Raw genomic sequence first — 23,811 nt, 5'->3', positions numbered from 1 at the left:
TAGTACAAATAATTTTCAGGTATCTTACAGATTAAGGAATAATTTAAGATCTTCAACTAATTAAGAGCTAAAATGACCGTTGTTTTCCAATGTCAACTTCCAACAACACAATTCATCTCATTTTAGATTCTGAGACCATATAGTGGAGAAAATTTTCATCTGTAGGCAGTTATCTAATGGTCTGGATTCTTAATTCTTATACAGTGGCTAACAACATACCCGTTGGAATAGTTAGGGTTGTGATGGAATCAAACCACAGCTTAAAAAGTAAAAACTGATCTTAGATTTGCTAACTTCTTGGAGCTGTTTCTTTCTCTGTCAAATGAGATAATGCCCACCTCAAAATACCGCTGTAAGGATTAATTAAACAAAGTAACATTATGTAATTACTCAGTTCAATATCTGGTACAAAGACACTGCTTAAAAAGTAGTGCTCGTTACAATAATTAGTAGCATGGTACTAGTGCTTGCACATTAAATATGTATCATATCTTTTTTATTTACTATGTAGGAATCTGGGAAAAAGTTTGATTTTCTCAATAGCAAAAAATTTTAATAGCATTTTCACATGATTTTATAAATGACAGCTATATTTTATTTATAGTTTATTATAAATCCCTTGAACATTCTGGAATGTATGGAATCAGAGAGCAAGATCAAGAAAAGTGGATGAACAGCAAAAATTAGGAGTAAGTAGAATTTTAGATTATAGTTAATTTTAAAAACACTCATTTTCTTTGCCTTTTAGCTTTATGAGTGGGTTTCAGTCCCTTCTTTTTGAAATTTTTCTTTTTCTTGATGATACTTTTCACATCTCTGTTGTGTAGCCAGTCGTCACGTTCAGCTTCCCATCTGAGCTGTTTGAAACCTTTCGAGGGGAGGAGAAGAAAGATGAGCCCACCACTCTGTGGCCTACTGGCAGTCCGAAGAACATCCTACTGAGTGAAACAGGAGCCCTTGGCCTGCCATGGCCTGCACCTCCTGGTTTCCCACCCACTATGCAAAATTCACTGCTTGTTTGTTTTCTTCTGTTATTATTTATTGTCCAAGATTTATGTTTTACAAATTAAAGACCACGAAGGATGCAAATGCTCTATTAAAGATTTTTTCCCAATGAACAAACTTACTGATGAAAGAATAGAAACCAGTACTATGACTATCAGAAATAATTAAAATGTCTATAAAGCACATAAATTTACTTAGCAAACACACAACTCCCTAAACAAATTAAATTTTAAAAGGTTGTAATCTAAGTACTTTTAATTCTACATGTTGCCTAGTCGGAAGATGAGAAAGCCATTCCTTTCAGGTTGTAAGGTGCTGTAAAAAGGTCCTCCCAACATATTTATATCTTCAGAAATTCTAAGTCAAGGGTATTTTGAAACCTCAATAAAAAAAATTCAGGATACTTACTTGCATTATCTTTATTAGCCATGGCATTCATACCAATGTTATCAAATTTGGACCCCATATTTTCATCCAATAGGTGGCCAAACTTATAGAGAAAAAAAAAAAAAAGTTTATTAGAAAACTTAGAACATGTAGGATAGTTAACTTCTTAAAGTGGTACATTAACCTTACTTACCTCTTCAGCAGATACAAAGAGGCTGGAGTCATTGAAATTTCTTTTCTTTCTCTGCCTTGGTCCTGAAAAAAGTATAACCTTAGATTATTCAGTTGTAAACCCAATGACTTATGGAAAAATGTAAATCTTTCAACATGGTTTTGTTAAAAAATTTTTTTGGCTTAAAACCTACTATTATCTTGTAGCCCCATTAGATAGCTGGCATTTAAAGACAGAAATATAACTTATTTGAGTAAGTAGATAATACTTTTTTTTTTTTTTTTTTTTTTAATTAATATCCTAACAAAACTGTTCAGATAAAAACATTATCTTCCTGCCTTTCAGATTTGGTCAAGGATTACCCTTAAGTGAAATACCAGTGTCAGGCAAGATTAAAATTCCAACTTTAAATGAATGAGTTTGGGAATATTTAAGGCAAAATGTAAATTCTAAGTGAGAAGTGTTATTCTTTGAAGTAACTGTGAAAAAACTGATATTGAAGGTATGTTTATTATGTTATGAGTGAAGTTTTGATTATACTACTCAATATAAAGTCATTCTCCTTAAAAAAAATTCCCTATTAAGTTTGACAACACAAACTTTCAGAGATATAGACAAAATAGTAAAATGTCTGTAATACTTATTAATTTACACATATTTTAAATCAGATTATCTAAAAATACATTAACTTAGAAACACTGCTTTTTTCCATTCTCACCCTTCCTGAAACAATATTATTCAGACTCTTTGCATCTTTGACATCAGTGTCTCCGGGACCTCTAAAGCCACTTTTTGATTTGCTTAAAATCTCTCTCTTTTTTAAAAACAACAGCTTTACTGAGGAATAATTACATGCTATAAACTTCAATTGATCTAAGTTTTAGGAAATTAACAGAGTTGTTCAACCATCACAATTCACCTTTAGAACATTTCCATCACCACAAAAACATCCCTTGTGCCCATGTGCGCTCACCACCTGTCCCAGCTAGCCATCAATCTACTTCATTTTTATAGATTTGTCTTTTCTGGATATTTCATTTAAAAGGAATCATACAATATGTGGTCTTTCGCATGTGGCTTCTTTTGGCATGTGGCATGTTCTATCATGTAGCAGTGCTTCATTTCTGTTTATGGCTGAACCACTGCAAAGATTATACCACATTTTATTTATCCAGCCACCAGTTAATGGATATTTGGGTTGTTACCCCCTTTTGACTATTATGAATAATACTGCTATGAACAATTGTGTACAAGTCTGTATGGATATCAGAGCCACTTTTGGTAAACGGTTTCTAGAGCATTTCCTCTTCATTTTTATCAAGTTGAAATGTATGGTATTTAAGAAGCATTTATGGTACTATTATTGCATATTTTATTTCAAGCTACAATACCGATTTGCATAGTATTAGGACAGGATTGTTTGCTTTTCATTATTCCTGTAGGTGTATATCTGTGAATTCATGAGTAAGCACTTACCATACTGCTTTTTAAAAGTTTCCTTAATGTTTGCTTATAGTAATATCCAACATTTGTAAATGTACGGTCATACCCCCTTCTCAATATCAGTTAATAAATCTGTATGAAATTCCTTTGTCTCCTTTTTAATTATATTTTTCATGTATCCATTAATCAGCATTCAAAACTATTACTGATTGAGGTTTGAGAGCCTTTCAGGCTTAAATGACTTCTAAAATAGTGCTCAGTAATTCAAATGAAGTCACTGAGAGAACATCCTGAAATATAACAGGCTCAGTAAGTGATAAAGAAACATTTTTTCTGAGGGATGGTATCATTGTCCTATATCTGAGCATATATTGTTATAAAAAATGTGATATCACTCAATGGGAGGCATAAAATGGAAGATAACATGTTCTAATTTAAATATTTCATCCAATGTAAATAAGCTGTTAGGAGACATATCTTTACGATACTGCTAACAATATTTGAAAGAACTGATAAAAATTTTGTAGGCATAAAAGTCACTGACACTAATACCAACATGTAAATTATGATAATTTTGCAAATCTGTTTTTATTCTTCCTCAATATTTACCAGTAAGGAGAAGCTAGAGAGCTAGAAAGGCATTAGAAGACAAGCATGTTTAAAAAAAAGAAAAAGAAAAAGCCTCTAAATTTATCCACAGAATTAAGACATGAAATATTTATTACAGCACTTCTTACATTTTTCTCAAAAGCTTAAAAAAATGAAACTTTCATTCAATATAGTATTTTTCTCTTTTATTAGCATTTTACATGTGTTACTCTAAAAAGCATAATCTCTATGCTATAAGATATGTATGTTTTTAAATCAGAGAACAAATTAGCTGAGAGAATTCCTATACAACTGTTTTGCCAATGCAGCAAACTGGCAGATCTCATAAAAAAGAAAAACAAAGTTAATAAAGGAACATGGACTGTTAAAAAAGTCAAATAATAAATAACAATAGTTGAGAAAAGGAAAAAAGTAACAGATGTCTATGGAAAAATCCAGAGTTTACATAAAATTGAATAAGTTAAACATGAATGAAAAGATATCTAGAGATATTTAAACATGAATTGAAGGAATTTTAGGGAAACAATAATTGTCAATAACTTAAAAATTCACATAATAAAACTGCTATTATTTAGTATATTTTTCTTTTAAACAAAGAAAGATAAAACTTTATATACTAAACAGTTTAGAAATGAAAGATAAAACTTTATACACTAAACAATTTAGAAAGGTTCATTTCCCAAAATGATAATGAACAATACCTTTCATATGGACAGTACTTGGGTTTAAGAGATTAAATGCAGTTTCTTACCTTGAAATGACCCAGCAAAATCAATATCATTTACATGTTTTCTCTTGCTTCTCTTAGTACTGAGTTTGGAGCTGACTTCATTATCAAGTTCTGTTACAAAAAAAAATTCTTATTAAGTTAAGAACACTTGGACTGGAAAATACTATTCTAAGCTATGCTACAATATTCAGTACAAAGGCAGGGCACTGCATCACCTGGGTTTCACAGTTCAACCAGCATAAGCTTTGAGGATGGAGTGAGATCAAAGTGCTAAGAATAATTATTGGCATAGTTCCAACAAAATATACTAGATGATTCCATTAATAAGATAACATAAAACTCTTTCAAATAACAAGAAACTATTGCTGTGTTCCCAAATAAGTTACAGGATGCTGGGCAGCTATGTGTGTGTTTGGAGGTACATGAAAAGACAAGAAAGGTTAGAAAACAGTCCAAGGACAATTTTGGGTGCTCTTTGCTACTATACAAATAAGATAAAAGGCTCACCTTCTCCATCTATTCTAAGGGTTATAATGAATATTGACTAACTTTTTTAAATTGTTAATTACTATTCTAACATTAAAAAAGGGTAATATGTCAATCAGCGTGTATTGTATACTGACAGGCTAATTGCTGATTAAAATAGAAAGTTCTAAACTCAAAACTCGGCTGCTTTTAAAAAACCTTCCATTTCAATTGAGGGGGCAGAAAAGCTTCTTTAACTCTCTCGAATCATATTAATTCAGGGCCATATAAAAATACTCTTTAACAGAAACACTAGCCTAAGGCTGAGGAAGAACAGAAGATACAGTTGGTTTCTGTTGTGTAATATGTTTCCTTCATATTTTAAAAGTGCTTACCTGGAATGCCTTCACTTTCATCATCTAACACATCCATGAACGTTCCTCCATCTTCATCAATTTCAGCAAATTCTTCATTCATACTTCCTAAAGAAACTTCATCATCATCCAAGTTATTGAAATCATCATCACTACGCTCTGAATCTTCATCTTCTGAACTGTCCTTAGTTCCTTTTGTTTTCTTTTTCATGTTGCTGGGGTGAGAAAAGTAACTTAAAAAAGAGGGCAGAGTTTCCTAAAGTGTCATTAACAAGATACCAGGCTGCTAACCGATTTTAAAGGACAAAGAATTAAAGACCCTCCGAGCCTTTATTTAATATGCTAATGTGCATTATAAAGTCCCAAATGAAATTACAGGATCCACTTCCCATGCTTATTTGAATATGTTTCTCCCCATACATCACCTAGTCCTCTTGTGTTCTGAGGGACAACAATTTGGGAAATGTTAGGAAAATGAAATCAGTGATAGTAAACAGAAAATTAAAGATGAGTATTTTACCCAGCAAAATCAAGATCATCCTTTCCAGAGATGAAGCAATTATCATCTTCAAATGTGTCTGCCAGAGAACAATATACAAATTGTAAAATACAGCAAAAAAATAATGAGGTTACCATGTCTCAACTGAATCAATTATTATTAATGCATAGTCATGACTGGTCTGTTTATGACAAGTAAACACCAAAATGATATAAATGTGATTATTGCTAGTGTTTTTTTGTTAATGTAAATAAAACTGTGAAACTAAATCCCTAAACTAAAATGGATTTCAGTTAATTTTGGCTTCTTTCTACAGTCCTTTTATTGAAAGAGGGTAAATATCAGATAAAATATTTATCAACTGTGGTCCTTTTTACTCTATTAGAACTATTTTTGTGTCTATTTTAAGTAGGTTTAAAACAATATGCAACAACAAAAAAAATCAAATGTAGACCTTTCCAATTGCCCATGTTTTTTTTGCTTCAGTTTACCATAATTTTTCTAGTTCAATGAGTTATAAATATACAAATGATGAAACAGCAGACTTGTCATCAGCAGTACAAGGAGATTAGAAACAGCAAAACAAAAATGGTTTCTATTTTATAACAGGTTTGGCCTAAGAATGAGTATATTCATGTAAATAAAAATTTTTCTTGCATGAAATGTCCAAAGGACAACCATATATTTTTCTGGAGCAAATGTGGATGATGACCATATACCATAAAAATATTTCTTAACCCTCCCTTTGCTAGGGTTTCTTAGCTAATCTGCCACTAATCTTCCATAGATCTATAAACAAATATTAACAGATTATTTTACTAATTGAAGAGTCAACAAACAAATTACCAATCATTTTTTCAAATTCTTCATCATCCACATCTTCTATACTTTCTTCATCTGCATGCCGTATTTGTTTCTCTTTAACAACAGCAATTTTTTTATAATACCTAAAATAAAATGCATGACATGTATTTGAGTTTTATTAAAAGGCCGATTTAACTATAACCAAGCATCTTTAGCCAATGATACAAACTCACAATTATAAAAGTTAAGTGTATTCAATTCAATATGAATGACAAATTTGTATTAATTATATAAAACATAGTTTTGAAAACAATAAAATAGCTGGAAACTATTGAAATGTGAGGTATAGTAAATTTCAAAGATTTAAATTTCTTACAAAACTAGTTCTCTATAAAAAACATCCCGACTCAATGTAAAACGGTGCAGCCGCTGCAGAACAGTCTGGTAGATCCTCAGAAAGTTAATTATAAAATTACTGTATAACCGTATATACCCAAAGGAATTGAATGCAAGGACTCAAGTGGATATATGCACACCAGTGTTCACAGAGGGGGCATTATTCACAATTGCCAAAAGATAGAAGGAACTCAAATGTCCATCAACCAATGAATGGATAAACAAAATATGTTATGTACTTGCAGTGGAATATTATTCAGTCATAAAAAAGGAAGGAGGTTGGGATACATGCAACAACATGGATGAACCTTGATGACATCATGTTGAGTGAAATAAGCCAGACACAAAAGGACAAATAGTGTGTGACCTCAATGACATGAAATAATTTGAATAAGCAAACTCACAGAGTCAGAATCTGGAGTACAGGTTACCAGGGCCCGGGTTGGGGTAGAGAATGGGGAGTTAATGCTTGAGTTGGACCCTTTTTTTTTTTTTTTTTAAACCAATGCTTGGGTTAATGGTAAAGTTTTGGTAAAGGATGGTGATAATGGTAGTACAACCTTATGAATGTAATTAACAGCAGTGAATTATATATGTGAATGTGGTTAAAAGGGGAAATTTTAATTTGTATATATGTTACTAGAATAAAAATTAAAAAGCAAACATAGGACAGTACAACACAATGAACCCTACTGTAAACAGTAGACTATAGTAAAATTATAAAAATGTTCTTTCATGAATTCTAACAAATATACCATACTAACGCAAACTGTTAATAATAGGGTGGTATATGGGAACTCTGTATTTTATATATGTTATATATGACTTTTCTGTAAACCTACAACTTCTCTAATTAAAAAAAAATTATAGAAAGGTAAAACAAACACAAAATCCCTCCCCATATGGTTGGATTGTATGTTGTATGAATAAAACTGTTTAAAAGAAAAAAAACAAAAACACCACCCCCGACTCATCTTACTCAAAATGGCATAATAAAAGGTTGTTTCAAACTTCCACACTGATGATATATGTATTAGAATATGATATAATGGGGCTCTGAATGACCTCAAATTACAATCTTTTGTCAATCAGCTCTATTCTGATAATAGGGTACAATGAGGCTTAGCAGTTTGCAGATAGTATCATGCCCTCAAAATTCTTCACACACAATGTTTTAAAAAATATTTTAGAAGTCAGAACTAAATCAACCAGATGAGATAAATTACTTTACTTCTATAAGGCATTAGTAGTAATACTAGTAGGTTTAGGACTTATTTCTATAGCAGCCCAAGTAATTTTGCTAATTCTGCTCTAAGAACCATGTTTTAGACAAATTACTCATGCATTTTTTAACACTATTTTGAACTAATGTACCTTTTCAGTGTTAAGAAAATTACTAAATTAAAATAAAAAGAAATTAAAGATTATTAAGTTCCACAAAGTCAAGATTCATAAAACAAAATTTATTTCCTAAATTATTAAAAATACCAAAACCCCCAACTTTGGTTGGTTTAGTTTCGTTTAGATATCTTAAGCTTAGTAAAATGACATTTATAATTCCCTTCACAAAAACTGACACAATATGACATATCCTCTGATCTTTTCAAGATACACTTATGTTAATGAAGCATTTTATGGAACCTACAAATCTAAATTTAATAGTTCTCCAAATGAAACTATATGAAATATATTACCTATGGAAAAACACTTCATCCACTGGTATTTGGCTTTCTTCTTTTGCAACGAACTCCTTACTGTTCACTGGGAAAATAAGTTAAAAATGTTAATGTATTAAAATAACCCTTTTTATGTTATTCCAGGTTAAATACAGAACGTCTGCAATTTTGAAGACTCTAAATGTGAGGAAGGTGGACAGAAGGGATCCTATTGTGCAAAGGACAACTCTCTGAAAAAGCCTGTGTCTGTGGAGAAGACCCTAACATTTGAAACTATTCACTGGATACAATTAAAAGAAAGTGGTCCATGATGGGGACAGTTGCACAACACTGAATATAATTAACACCACAGAAATGTATACCTGGAAGTGGCTCAAATGGAAATGTTACATTGTATATATAGTAACAATCAAAATTAAAAAGAAAAAAGGCAGTTCAGAGACATCAGCACAGCTCACACTAACAAGATTTGTTCATTCTTCCAATTGTATCCAGGATCCAAATTTAAAGAGAAATGAAAATTTAAAGAGTTCTCTTAATAAATAATAACTTTAAACTTGCTATTTTCAACTCAGAAAAGTGAGAATAATAGTTGCCATTCTGGGAATAGGTTTTACTTAATACTGAGGAACCACAAGAATATTGGTTTTCTCTCTTCAGAATAAAAATTTCTGACTCATTTCAATTAAAAAGGGATTTGCCTTCTAATTTTTTTTTTTTTTTAAAGAGTTTTATTCCCACACCATGCAATCCATCTTAAGTGTACAATCAATGGCTCCTGGTATTAATCACATAGTTATGCATTCACCACTACAGTCAATATGAGAACATTCTCATTTCTTCCAAAGAAAAAAATCCCATATACCTTATATCCCTCTGTTATTGACACTTAGCTTTGGTATAGTGCCTTTGTTACAATTAATGAAAGAATATTATAATTATTAACTCCTTTAAATGTTGATTTGTTTTTTTAATTGTCAACACATTCAAATTTTTTTTTTAATTTTTGTTTTTATTGAGATTGTTCAGATACCATACAACTATCCAAAGATCCAAAGTGTACAATCAACTGCCCATGGCACCACCATACAGCTGTGCATCCATCAACACAATTATTTTTTTTTTCAATTTTTAGAACATTTTCACTACTCCAGAAAAGAAACAAAGACAAAAAAAAAAGGAAACTTACATCCTCCCACACCCCTAACCACGCCCCCCCCTCCATTATTGATTCATAGTTTCGGTATAGTATATTTGTTACTGTTGATGAAAGAATGTTAAAATACTACTAACTGTAGTATATAGTTTTCAATAGGTATGTATTTTTTCCCTATATGCCTCTCTATTATTAACCTCTAGTTATAGTGACATACATTTATTCTAGTTTGTGAGAGAGATTTCTAATATTTGTATAGTTAATCACGGACATTGTCCACCACAAGATTCACTGTTTCATACATTCCCATCTTTTAACCTCCAACTTTCCTTCTGGTGACATGCGTGACTCTGAGCTTACCCTTTCCACCACCTTCACACACCTTTTAGCACTGTTAGTTATTCTCATTACATGCTACCATCACCCCTGTCCATTTCCAAATATTTAAGTTCACCCTAGTCGAACATTCTGCTCATAATAAGCAACCGCTCCCCATTCTTTAGCCTCATTCTATATCCTGGTAACTTATATTTCATGTCTATGAGTTTACATATTATAATTAGTTCATATCAGTGAGACCCTGCAATATTTGCCTTTATGTGTCCGTCTTATTTCACTCAAGGTTTCTTCATCAACCCATTTCTTTTAAGATGGTTTTGCTCAAACACTATACGTTCTGTCCTAAGTAAACAATTGTTGGTTCCCTGTATAGTCACGTATTTATGTAATGAGCACCATCGCCACTCTATATAAGGACATTTCTTCCGCAAAGATGGAGGAAGAGTCAAAGGCGGCAGAGAGGCAAAAGAAAAAGGCAAGAGAAACAGAGACAAACAAACAAACAAACAAAAAAACTTGATCGCTAGAAGGCGACAAAAGAAAAGATAGCATTAACCTAAAGTAGAATAAAGAGTCAACTAACTTTGGGTGAGTTCTTTTATCTCCCTAGATCCATGAAAGACGTCAATTGGAAATTAGATTAATTTATGAAGTCTAATTTAACCTATTATCTGAACCAAAAAAAAAAAAGTTAGGATTGATCTGGTAGCAAGAAATTTCTGCACTGAATAGAAAAACAGATAATGAGATCCACAGATGGGTACTACATTCTAATGCCTATAAAAGTAGAGAGTTATCAACTAAGTTTAAAATGACGATGATGTAGGTTTTTGTTCTGCTAAGTTCATATTAGCGTAAAAGATGATGTGAACTGTAAAAGATAGTAATAATTGTATATTTGGGGGTTTGCTGATGAAGTTATAGATGATGCAAGAATGATAAAGCACTGATAATTGCTGGGTGATGTGTACAGGAGGGTTCATCACACTATTATGTTTATTTCCTTTGGCTATGTTTTGAAATTTTCTGTATTAAATTTTAAAAAGCCAGTCAGACACACAGTATCTGAAAATGCATACATTTTTGGGAACAAAAGATGGATAACGTCTCTGGTGCTCAGGTTTTATTCCGATAAAGTGGAGCAAAGAATAACACATTTGTACTGTCTATTCAGTTTCAACTGTCCAAGCTTCATACTTACCAGCAAGATTACGAACATCCTTTATAAAATGTTTCCTTTTTGGCTGCATCACAACGCTGTCTGTGTTTTCTAAAATGTAAAATTAAGACAGTGTATTATAAATACCTAAGTTATATGCTCACATTATTTATAAAATACCAACAATGAAAACCAAATAATTTGTTAAATAAAAGCATACCTTTGCCTTTATGTGGCTTTGGATTTCTGTATACAAATCGATCCAAGAATCTCATTAGCGTGAAATCCTGTAGTGGGTCCCCTGAATACTGAATATAATTTCCCTGAAAAAAAGGGGAGAGTGGGAGAGACTTAAGAACTTCAAGTATATACATATGCACTCTCACATATATGCATCCAGATTAGAAAAAAGACTTTCCATCAAGTCACACTGAAGTTACAAATATGCAGTAAATGACCCTTCAAGCCTCTCTCTCATGAGCATTATTCTTTACTTGAAAAAAAAAAAATACAAAAAACAAAAACTACACCCCCCCCCCCCACACAAACAAATTTTTTTATGCAATGCTGATTTTATGCTTAGGTAAATAATACTAATACTGTAGGTCATCTAACCATTAACCAGAAAGCAAACCCTGAAGTGGCAAACACAGCAAAAGGGAAAGAGAAGGGCAATCTTTCTCCAGGAGAAAAAGCCAGAATATTATAAATGTGGTTTTCTAATGTCTTGTATTTTCATTCATCTCAGAGTGGGAAGAATTATCTGCTGCCCAGATTAAATATTCGCTGCTCCTCTAAAAGAGTATATATGATTCTATCTGGTGATGAAAACAGCATGGCCTTCTATTATCTCAACTTAGATTACTTATTTTTTCCCTTATTTCTTGTCTCCTGAATATATTAAACTCACCTGAAGGATAGTCTTTGCAAAAAGGGCCACAGAGGGATGAAAATGCTCAGATAGCTAAAACGAAAAATGTCAATGTCAATATTTCTAATGTAAATTCTCACTATAATTGTAGATTACTTGAGAAAAATACAAAGAATTGAAACTTACAAAGCAAATACATTTTAAAATATTTAAGTAATATTTGTATTTATTCTTTTTTTCATTTTTATTATTTAATAATTTTTTTAATTAAAGCATTTACAGGTTTACAGAAAAACTGTTAGTCATTTTAGCCACTTTCAAGTATAACCTGTATTCTAGTTTTTGATTCAGTGAATTGCAATCACCTTCTTTTTTTCTTTTTTTGCCTTCCTTGATAGCCACCCCTTTCCAACTATTAAAGACCAAAAACATAGATAAGAGATAGGATTAAAATCCCAGGACCACTGGAGATTTAAATAGGTGGTACTTTGTTGGGCCAAGATCAGGGTCAGGAGTCAGGGAATCTGGGTTCTAGTAATAACTTTTGTTTAGCATCTAATATGTGCCAGGAAAGCATCTATCTCATGACTCTTGTTATCACCATTTATAGAGAGGAAATTGAGACTCAAGGTCACATAAGTAGTAAGTGGTGCGGCCTGGATGAGAGCTCAGAACTCCTTAGCAAATAACTTTTAACAATGAATCTCAAACATTTCAGTCTCAAGACCACTCTATACATTTAAAGATTTTCACAGTTTTGCTTGAAAAGCAAACTATTCAAGTTTGCTTAAAAGAACACAGTCTTGATTTTTGTATCTGCCCTTGTATTCGCATTATTTTTTATTGGTATTTGTTTATTTTTATTCCATGTTATTTTGGTTGAAATACATGAAGAAAATCTGGCCTTACCCAGATATATGAGTTCCTTGGAAAGAATATTTCTTAATAACCTTTCAGACAATTTTGGATATTCTTTAATACAACTGCAAAAACCCAAAGATTAGTTGCAATATGGAGTCTGAAACCCTATTAATCAACTTTTGGTTCTTGTTACTTAAAATTGGTCTACTTTGAATGGATCTTTTATCCATGCATGAATTTGAAGCATCATGCACTGGTCATTTGGAAAACATGAATAAACTAAGTTAAGCAGTTTTTCCAAATGTTGACACATTTCATTATACAATATCACAAAAATTACATTATTACTATCACCACTGTTTTCACTGGAAAAGTCTCTGAATATTGAGAAGCCATCAAGCTCAAAGTGGTGGATGCAAGTTTTCAATCTAATTTTTTATTGAAAGCTTGGATTTTATGAGTGGCAACAAATAGCTGTTTTGCTTGAAGCTACTTGTTACCTACATTCATTTGTGTAAGATGTCTCCCAAATACCCAAGTCCTAATGACCAGTTTGTTAGTCATTCTTTCATGATAAAAAGCAGCCAGTGGAGCTTGTAACAGCAATTGCAGAAGCACTTTTCCTTGAGACAACCTTCATACTTAGGCATGTCGCAGAAATGCTTTAAATGCCATATATTTATGCAGAATATTAAAAAGACATGTATTTTAGGATAGACATAATAAAATCAATAATTTTCCTAGCTTCATTATTCTGAAGTGATACTGGCTTTTTTTTTTTCTTTTAATTGAAAGAATGTGGCGATGAAAATATAATGGTTACTGGTGCAATTAGGCACCAACACTTTTACTCATCTTTTCTTTTATACTATCATCAGTGCCACTGTCAACACAGTCACAAAAGCAAATAATGTCTTGGTATTACTATGAAAACAGTTTTGACCTTGCAGACTCACTGAAAGAGTGTCAGGTACCCCCAGAGGGAGTCACATTTTGAGAGTTGCTGCATATGAAATTATTTGCTTTACATAAGAAACCACAAAAAGATTATTTGAAATATGAGCTCCTCTGATGCAATTTAAAAAGTAACTTTTATTTGCAAAAAATTCTATCAACACAAAACTTTTCAGGGTTATCTACTGCATAAAAAAATTCACCCATTTTACAGAGCCATTATATGTGATAATCTCCCTACAAAAACATAACTCATAGCCTTGTAAGATATCCTTATTCTATATGCACATTATTTAAGAGTTTCTACAAAATGACTATCTCGCTCAGTATCCTCCCCAAATGTGGAAAGGTAATTAATTTATCAGAGGCAAAAGAAATACGGATGATTTCAAAACGTGACAACCATGCAACATACTTCTAATTGCTTCTTTATGGCAATAACTGACGTGTAAACATACAAACAGCTATTGTTTATAATTTACAGGAAAAATGAAAACTTCAAGGTGTTAAATCCAAGAGGGCAAATATATAGCACAAATGAATTAAAAAACAATCTGTAATTATTTTACCTTTTGGAGTTCCCAAAGACATGTATTTTCAGCCCCACAGAACAAAGGGTTTCTACTGAATGGATCATATGTATTTAACTGTTTGCCACCTGAAAAAAAAAAAAATGCTTTTCAAATGCTTTATTCCTAGTCCAAGAGACCATTACAACCATCACCATCAATACTGGCAAAGATAAGCATAATTTCCAACATTGTTAGTTAGCCAGATAGCCTACCTAGATTAAAAACTCTCAGTCCCTTCAAGAATTTATTTTGGTACCCAAGCAAACCAGGCAGCATGTTTGTCCCAACAACTAAAAGCTCTCTTCAAAAACTTCTCCCTTTTCCAAACAGCAACAAAAAGTGCCTGTTTCTGGGTCAATTAGAGTATTAAGATGGCAAATAACCTGAAGATGGAAAAATCCTAAAGTCCTTTGGAGCTTTACAGTGCTCCAAATATTTGTCTTTATTCTCAGTTTAGCATTTAGGGCAACTGATGGATTCTTTTAAAAACTTTCCTGGCAGCTATCGGAGTTGTCTTTTACCCTTTCCAGACACACTGAAGTTTCGAGAGATTAAATAAATTGACCAAGAGTCCCACAACGGGTTTGAAGAAATGATCTGGCACTACTTTTCTTGATCCTCAAGGCTAATGTTCTTTTTTCACAGCCTAGAATGAAGAGGATGTATTTCTAAGGTTTCCTTTAGCTCTAATATTCTATTACAACTATTAATAGATTGATGGCAAAAACCATTCAAAGTTTGTCTCACAGACAGATTTTGGTTTACAGAACGTTCAAGAGTACTTTTGACCACTCATTTAATGCTTTGTATCCCACAACTTCAGCCCTAAGCCCTGAGTGAGATGTGACTCCATTTACTATGTCTATGGATCAGAGAGCATTATCCCTTTAGTTAAGCATAAAACACACCCTCCTTGTCAGTTACACTGCACTTGTCCACACCCACTTCTTGCCCTTAATGTAATGAAAAAGTCAACAGTATGTAAAAAAGTGCTAAGGAAACAGCTACTACCAGTATGCACACTCATTCTGGGTAAAGGTACAGTGCTATTGACCCTTCCACGGAAGTCCATCTTTCATCAAACTGTATGATGGCCAAGAAAATGAGTTTTAGGTGTTGGGGATCTTCTATTTTTAAGAAAACAATACTGAGGATTTCCAAAAGGGTGTAATATTAATTCCTATTAAAATCAAAGGAGAAACTTCATGATTTAAAAATTCAAGAGAACAATTTCAAGTTTTAAAAAACTCACCCTTCAAATTATCAAAGTGCACCCAGGAAGCAGGCTGTAGCTTTTTGGTTTTCATAGGACTTTCAGACCTAGTTTCTTCTGTCTCAACTTTTTTAACTGTGTGTGTTTCCATTTCTTTGTCTGCATCAGTGAACTTTTCTATGTCATCATCTCCTATGTCAATAAAATTTTCTTCATCGTCAGACTCCTAACAGAAAAGTAGTTTCATGAAACTGGATTAATCAACCAGAAGTTGCAATAAAGTCTGTATACAATGAAGTGATGTAGAGTTTTGAAGATTCGCTTGCTAGAATTCTGATAACACCACAAAGTTCTAATCAAAGTAAAATGATGGCCATCAATGATATTTAGAACAAGAGGGGAGATGTATTCCTTATTTCTTAAATGTAAGAGTTAAATTTTGAGCCAAGGACTCCTGGGATTTTGGGATTCTTTCATTTGAAAACAATAAACCCTCAAATAAATTCCTGATACATTGAAAATACTTCTTAATGACAACTGTAAAATGCTCAATAAATAACCCCATGGGGTAGGTGCTAATATTATTTCCATTTCACAATTGAAGAAACAGGCTTAAGAGATCTATCTACCAGTCTAAAACCTTCTGAAACTAACTCAGCATTGCTGATGCAGTTTATTACCACCAGAAGGGTCTAGCAACATGCCCAGCTAGGAAGTTGTGTGGCTGGGACTACAATCCAGGTCTGTCAGACTCCAGGACTCATACTCGTAGTTACTGTCACTGAAGCCAAGACTTAAAAACACCAATGTATGTCAGAACCCACATGATTTAAAAAGCACTGTAAAATGTACCAGGTGATTGTCTAGTTGACTTCTTAAACCCGGCTTTGCTTTAATGATCTCAGACACAAGATATAGAGCTCCACATATGAATGGTGGCATATGTTCACAAGTAACTTGAAGTAACCGCTTCACAAAAGCCTTCACCCGGCGCAACACGATGTCAGCTTTCAGAGACTTGTAGACAAGGTTAAGAAACATGGCTTGCTTGGAACATGATATCAACCCTGGATCCAACATCTTCCTGTAAAACAAAACAAGATCAAATGTTTTACTCATAACACTTCTCCACAACCAACAGTCACATGAGAAGTGACTACTAATTTTGTCTTAATTATGGAAAACCTTCCTGTTTATCTTAGAAGAGGCCATTTCTTCCCCAACAGGTAAAATGGAAGTAAATGATCCAACAGATAGAATGATGATGGTACCAGAAGAAAAATTACAGAAGTAGGAGGCATCCAAGTGTGTGGTTTCTTTTCTTTTCCAAGTGATTCTCTTCTCTAGATCAACAGGCACAACCCTAACAGCAACGTTTTTTTTATATATAGATACAGAACCCCATACGAAAAGGCTAATATAAACCAAATATGAAAAGTAACCCGTGAAAAAAGGGCGGTGGACTGGAAGATCTGAGTTTTTGTCCTCGGATCCCTAACTACCAGCTAGGTGATCAGAGGAATACCCCCCCACCCACCATGGTTCTAAAGACCATATATGAATTGTAGAAAATTAAAGTGGAATGATGCCAGAATCTCTATTTCAATGTACTAATTGTATAAAATCCTTCCCATACATGCTATTCTCTTTGCCTGGAATGTTCTTCTCCAACTCTCTGCATGTCCATAGTATCTAAAATAGGTTCCTCCATTATTCTCTTTCCAATCCCATATTCAATTTCTTCATCGTTTAACTTATTGTTTCTTTGCTTTCCTCCCCCTCCTCTCTTAAAGTCCAAGAGAACAGGGACTGTGTCTTTGTTATTCATTGTTGTAACTCTAGCATGTAACAAAGGTCCAATATTTGTCAAATGAATAAAATGAACTTCCTCAATAAGTAGTTGTACAACGTCTCTAGTGATTGTGGAGTGCTCACCATCTCTCTAGGAACCCAATACAATTTTGGACAACTCATGTTTAGAAAATCCCTTCTTTAGCCACAGCCTTTCAAATGCTCAAACCTATATAGTTATTATGGGTCCTTCTCTTCCCAAAGTCTCTCTTCTGCAGGTTGCTAAACTATTATCTCATATGATACTTTTCAAGTTCGTTCTCTATCCTAGTTGCTGAACCCTAGAGATGCCCCAACCACCCTAACCTCCACTATAAAAGGACACCCAGAATTAACACAATTCTCTGGATTACTGAATTTAAAAGGAAATTTATAAAAGTCATTACTTCCTTACTTTAAACAGTTCCAATAAGTTTTCTTTCACTAGTACTAGAAACCAAAGTACATAAACTCTTGAAGCATTTTCATACTCCTCTGCATACCTACTTTTTCCATTTGTTAGTTTAATTCTAGTACTTCATGGTGATATTCTCAGATATTCTGTATTATTCAATCTGTGATATTCAACTTACCCTTTTCACATTTAAATTCTCTCAACATTTCCATCCATTCTGCAACTCATTTTTAGTCATTCATTCCATTTCACATCAACAGAAACATCTAAGAATTTAAATAAGTATCTCCACCATTTGACAGGTATTATGTTCCTAAAGTTTTTGTTAATCTTATTTTTGTAAACCATCTCAGCCCACTGACTTAAGAATTCAAATTTTCATTTCTGAATAATAAATGTGGTGATGTATCTAATAGTGTAATTTTAAGAAAGTTTTTTTAATTTAAAAGATTCTTAATAAGACCAAAAGCAAATACTTGAAGCAGGTTTAAAGGCCCTTTGAACAAGTCTATCTGTGAGAGCTCTTGGCAAACAGTAATTTAAATAACTCAGGAACGTACTTCTTGGAGATTTTTTGACTGTTAAATTAAACAGACCGTGATGATATTTTTTAAAAATCTGTTTTACTACAAAAGATTCCAAATCCCCAAAAGTTAAAAACAAAAACAAAAACAAACAAACTAAAAAAATCAAGATTAAAAAACCTTTACACCTTCAGCCTTTGAACTCTTCCCAAACTAAAAAAAAACACTGAGCAGCTACTAAGTAAGAAAATCATAGACTCTTAAGAATTGTGGAAAAGTCTTATTAGAGTTTCAGCGCAATCAGGGCCATTAAATGCTATGAGGTACAAAGCTGGGAAACTTGGATACACTGCCTAACTTTGTGCCTTTTTTTTTTTTTTTTTAATAATTACATTGCTTCCAATATATTCCTACCAACTTTGTGCTTTTAATAGCTATATGACCTTGTACAAATTACTGTACCATACAGGCTGGGGAACTGTGAAGAGGATTAAACTAAAAAATATGTATAATATTTAATACTTTAATATTTAATATACATATGGAGATTACATTAGTTCACATATACATTACTCATTGGATTAAAGCCCCAGTTCTGCATTTATTCACTGTGTAAATGTAATTTATACAGTAATTTACACAGCAAATGTTTACTTACTGTGTAAACTTGTGCAAGTTTCCTAACTTCATAATAGCCCCATGAGATAAGTGCTTTTCTCTCCATTTTACAGACAAATACATTCAGCCAGTCAAGTGAGATTACTCAAAATGAGGATTAAGTGAATGTGCCCAAAGTTACATAGCAACTAAGGGCAGGGACGCGAACCCAGGAGTCCAAGCTGTTAACCACCATGTAACAATTTCTTGTTGGTATACTTGGACAGTTTGAAACTGTTCACATGGTATTCAAAATATCACCCCTTTGTGGGTTAGGTGCAGCACAGCTGAAGTTTTGTAAACAAATCTTATTTCTAATGTTGAAAAAAAAAAAAACCCCAAATTGCAATCCCCAACACTCCCTATTTAGCATACTTTCTAATTTACTTTCCTTAGTTTACCAGCGGTCTTTCCCAATTAGAATGCGAGTGCCTCCGGGTTGGATTTTGCTCACTGTGCTATATCCTGGGCACCTGGAACAGTACCCAGCATAAAGTAGGCACTCAAAATACATTTGTTGAATGAATTGCTGAATGGCTGTTTGGGGGACAGGAGTGAGTAGGTAAAGGATCAAGGAAAATGGTGAAGGGAACTTGGATTATACCTCCAGTTCTATTTCTCTAATATCCCAAATGATTTAAAACAAATACAGCAAAACATTAATTTTGAAATTCTGGGTAGTAAGGCATGGATGCTTAATTTTTTTTTTTTTTGTTATTTTCCTGTGTTTTAACAACATCTCAAAAAAAAAAAAAAAAAAAAAAAAATTAAGCAATGCATTTAAAGCACTTAACACATAGTTTGTGCCCAACAGGGAAACAAAGATTTAGGTTGATTCACACAAGGTTGCTTGTAGTAAGCTGCTGAGGAGGGCCTAAAATGTCTTGTCCCACAGACAGGCACTGTATGTGCAATACCAGATCAAGTTATTTTTCACATTCACATATTGCAATAGTGTGTGCTTACCTGTATAGTGCTGCATAATACCGATCTGATATTGACTGCTGAGAATTCATTACTTGGAAAAGCAACATTAAGGCCTGCACACAAGTATTAAAATTCACAACGTGCAACACTTTAAACAGTGTGTCAAGCTGCTCTCTCACTTTGTCATCACCAGCCTGAGCATAAGGGTATGCTCTATTCACTCCTGTTAAAAGGGCACTAAGCATTTTTGACTCAATATCTTTTTTCTTGATACAAGTCCGAAAAAAACAAAAATAAAGAGTTATTAATTTGTTAGCCAAGTTACTCTCTTCATGGGAGAGGACCATTTGATTTAAAAAGCAAATTGCGTAATACTGAGCTTTGGGGCTTATATTTGAGCGAAAGAGTAGTCTTTCCACTTCACTACACACAACTCCTTTCATGTTGGGATGTTTACAAAGCAATGTCTCTAACAGGTGGGAGGCTTTTGTGGCTATTCTGTTCTGAGGATCTCCCAGTTTATTCACCACCTGCACCAGAAGAGCCTTTTCTTCCTCAGGTTTGTTACAGAGAAGCTCATGAGCCACCGTAAGGGCTCGAGTCTTAGTGGCCACTAATGAATCATGGCTCAAAGTTTCTAAGACTTGCACAAATTCAGCCACTAAGAGCTTCAGCTGGTGTTCAAAATACCATAGTATCAGTCTTCTGTCTCTTGAGTCCTTGTTGCCACTGGACAACTGTTCTAGTTTGGTGAAAGGATGTTGACTGAAAATCCGTAGCTTTCGACTATCTGGCAGAAGGTCTGTAATTAGTAACTCTTTGAAAGTGTCCAAAGCCACGAGGCACTGCTGTTTGCTACCCTTTTTTTTAACAAGGCCCACAAGAGTTTCTACAAACTGGAGGGTGTGAACAGCATCATCCTGAATCAAAAGAATCATGGCTGCCATCCTGTCACCCAGTGTCCCCGATGACACAATTGTCTTCATCCAGGTAGAAGAGGCTCCCTTTTGATTATCTGTCTTACTTTTAAATAAGTTGACTTCATGCTCATACAACCTCTGAGCCAAAGCTTTATACTTAGATACCACATCCTGAGGCTGGGGTTCCAAAGAATATTCATTGCTATGCTCCAAATCAAACCATTTGCCTCCAGGTTTGAATAACAATGTTTGTCTTTCAAAAAATTCATACATGTCCTTTTGCTTCTCTTTCTTTGATATGGTATGGTTGTTCTCATCAGAAAGTTGTTCTGTCCTTTTCTTATTTTTGACCTTACTGTTTAACGTCTTTTCACTTTCTGTTGCATTTTGCTTTTTAGTATCTACTTTAGATACTTTTGCTACTTCTTTGCTCGCATTTTCTTTTTTTGCTGGTTCATCTTCTTCAATTAAGAACGCTTTAGCATACTTGGCCAAACTAAGACTTTTAATAAATGCTTCCAATTCACCTTGTTGAAAGTCATCGATTGCTCCTTTTTTGCCTCCATCCACCACTTCCTCATTTTCATCCAAAGTAGCTAGCATAAGGTAATCTTGCTGCATAAAAAAACACAGGAAAAGTAAACATTTATTACAAATTTGACAAATTAGTTAGAACTTCCAAAGTTAACTTGAATTCTGTATTTTCCAAATCAATTGAACTGGGTTATCATGGTATTGCCTAGTTTCCCACCCTACACAAAATAAATATTTGATGGATCAAAGATTTAAATGTAAAAAATAAAACCATAATAGGAAAAGGCATAAAATAATTTAAAAAATAATAATTTCAGAGTAGGGAAAACCTTCCCAATTCTGAAATAAAACTCAGGGCCCAGAAAGGAAAGGATAGGTAAACTTATCATTCTCACACAAAGCACAGAAAATTCAATTCATATGAGAGTAAATGAGTTTAATAATGAAATATAAAATTTCTACAGAGCAGTAATAAAATGACCAATAACCCCAAAGAAAACTGTGCAAAAGATATGAACAAATAGTTCATAGGAAAAAAAATGGTTCTTTAAAATATGAAAAGATGCTCAATCTCACTGATAGAGAAATCCAAATTAAAACCACAATGATACATCCATTTTTTACTCTGTTATATGATACAGATTATGACACATACAATTATGACACATGGTGCTGGGGAGGCGGTAGAGGGAAAAGACACCTCTTCTATGGAGGGCAATTTGCCAACTTCAATCAAAATTACAAGGCACATAGTCTTCGATCTGGCAGTTCCACTGCTACCATTTTAGCTTACGCATATACTTACAAATGTTGGAAAAGATACATATTCAGGTTTAAGATTATTTCTGCAGCATTATTTGAAATAGCAAAACAAATAAAAATCTACAACAAATAGCTGGTTAAATGAAATTAACATAGACACAATGATTTATGCAGCCATAAAACAAATGATACAGATCTTTATGCACTGATACTGAAGGATCACTAACACAATGAGACAATGAAAGGATGCAAAATAGTTAGATACAGATACAGTAACCATTTACGTAAAAAAAGTATGATTATGTTTGTTTGGAAATATATAGGATATCCCTAGAAGATACAGAAAACACATAAAAATTATTGCATTCTGGAGAGAAACTGGATGGCTGGAGACAGGAATGGAAAAGAAGACTTTTCATCATGTACCCCCCTCTTGCCTTTTTAAGTTTGAGCCGTGCGCATTAATTACATTCAAAAATAAAATACAACCCAAATACCCTGTAGGTTGCACTTCTGCTGCCTCTAAATCCCCCCTCCCCCAAAGTCTAGTTTCAAAACAAAATAGTATTCTTAAAAGAGAAATCCTGTCACGGATCTGTTCAACCTACCAATGGCTTCTCATCAAACTATGTCAAAGACTTTCTCAACTCTCGGACCTCAGTTCTTACTATCCTTCCCTCACCTCTTTCTGCCTCAGCCACTTCGGCGTTTTTGCTGTTTCAACTGACCGGAATGCCCACGGCTCACTCCTTCCTCTCCTTCAGGGTTTTGCTCAAATCTCTTCTTAGCGATGCTTTCCCCGATCACCCCACTTAAAAGTGTAACCTCTCCCACTTCTCATCCTCCCCGTTTTATTTTTCTCCATAGAACGTCGAACATGCTATACATTTAAGAGTTTGTTTACTGTTTCTTTCTTTCTTTCCTCTAATCAGGATGTAAATTCCAAGAGAGCAGAGGGTTGCTTAAGCTTACAGTGAGCATTTGCGTGTGTACATGTGAAAACAAATAATTCCAACATCGCTGTAGTTCACGGATGCCACGAGGTCAGGACCAAAAAGTCAATTCCCTCCGACTAGATGGAAGGATGGTTATACTAAGGTGAGATATTAAGAAAGGTCATCGCAAAAAAACGTCCAACTCGAAACGACTTTTCTTCTGCAAAAGGCAGTGGAAAAGAAATAAGGGAAGCGCACAGCGCACGTCACGAGGCTAGGCTCTGGGTCCGGACCCCTCAATGCACTGAGAGGGTGGCTCGGCCTATCAGTCCCATCACACTCGGGACCATCACTGGCTCCCCACTTCTGTCCCCCTTCCCAGAGGGCCCACGGCTGTTACCTTGGTGCCTCCAAGACGTAACACTTCATCCAGGGAGAACCCGTTGTCGGCTTCACAGCGATCATCCTCGTCGTCCTCGTCCGGATCTTCTACCACCTCTTCTGAGTGCCAGGGCCGCTTGGCATGAAATTCCAAAGAGCTCTTGGCTGCCGCCATGTTTTGGAAAACACACGCGCACAAGCCCCAGCCTACTTCCGCTCGGTCGGGTGACGTACTTCCTGC

At 34.0% G+C, this 23,811-nt stretch overlaps 2 protein-coding genes across 7 annotated transcripts in view; one reads left to right on the top strand and one right to left on the bottom strand.

Annotated features, from left to right (window-relative positions):
* The window catches only part of CEBPZOS (CEBPZ opposite strand), a 69,683-nt gene extending 60,431 nt beyond the window's left edge, over positions 1-9,252 (top strand). For 5 of the 6 annotated variants that reach the window (XM_037807563.1, XM_037807565.1, XM_037807564.1 and 2 more), the window contains 2 exons: positions 605-689; positions 828-3,152. In XM_037807563.1, coding sequence (XP_037663491.1) covers positions 605-687 — 83 coding nt within the window. In that variant the 3' untranslated portion in view covers positions 688-689; positions 828-3,152. Of the gene's footprint in view, positions 1-604; positions 690-827; positions 3,153-8,704 lie in introns of those variants that run through there. The other variant, XM_037807561.1, reaches the window with a different exon arrangement.
* Positions 13-23,753, bottom strand: CEBPZ (CCAAT enhancer binding protein zeta). The gene is made up of 16 exons (XM_037807556.1): positions 23,590-23,753; positions 20,078-21,573; positions 16,538-16,769; positions 15,725-15,911; positions 14,470-14,558; positions 12,125-12,178; positions 11,435-11,537; positions 11,257-11,325; positions 8,579-8,645; positions 6,531-6,631; positions 5,706-5,763; positions 5,207-5,400; positions 4,368-4,457; positions 1,586-1,647; positions 1,414-1,495; positions 13-868 (listed from the first exon to the last, which is right to left on the bottom strand). The coding sequence occupies exons 1-16, from the start codon at positions 23,743-23,745 to the stop codon at positions 729-731; spliced, it is 3,180 nt and encodes a 1,059-aa protein (XP_037663484.1). The 5' UTR covers positions 23,746-23,753; the 3' UTR covers positions 13-728.
* Positions 23,754-23,811: the final 58 nt, after the last annotated feature.

This window comes from Choloepus didactylus, chromosome 17 (genome assembly GCF_015220235.1).
Source record: "Choloepus didactylus isolate mChoDid1 chromosome 17, mChoDid1.pri, whole genome shotgun sequence".
Taxonomy (NCBI): Eukaryota; Metazoa; Chordata; class Mammalia; order Pilosa; family Megalonychidae; genus Choloepus; species Choloepus didactylus.
This window is presented reverse-complemented; position numbering and strand designations above follow the sequence as displayed.

Excerpts from the sequence above, each read along its gene's own strand:
- CEBPZ (XM_037807556.1), bottom strand. The coding sequence starts at position 23,745 with ATGGCGGCAGCCAAGAGCTCTTTGGAATTTCATGCCAAGCGGCCCTGG. Across the intron at positions 15,912-16,537 it reads GTCAACTAGACAATCACCTG|GAGTCTGACGATGAAGAAAA; the intron begins GTACATTTTACA and ends CTTTTCTGTTAG. Across the intron at positions 11,326-11,434 it reads AAAGCCACATAAAGGCAAAG|AAAACACAGACAGCGTTGTG; the intron begins GTATGCTTTTAT and ends TTTACATTTTAG.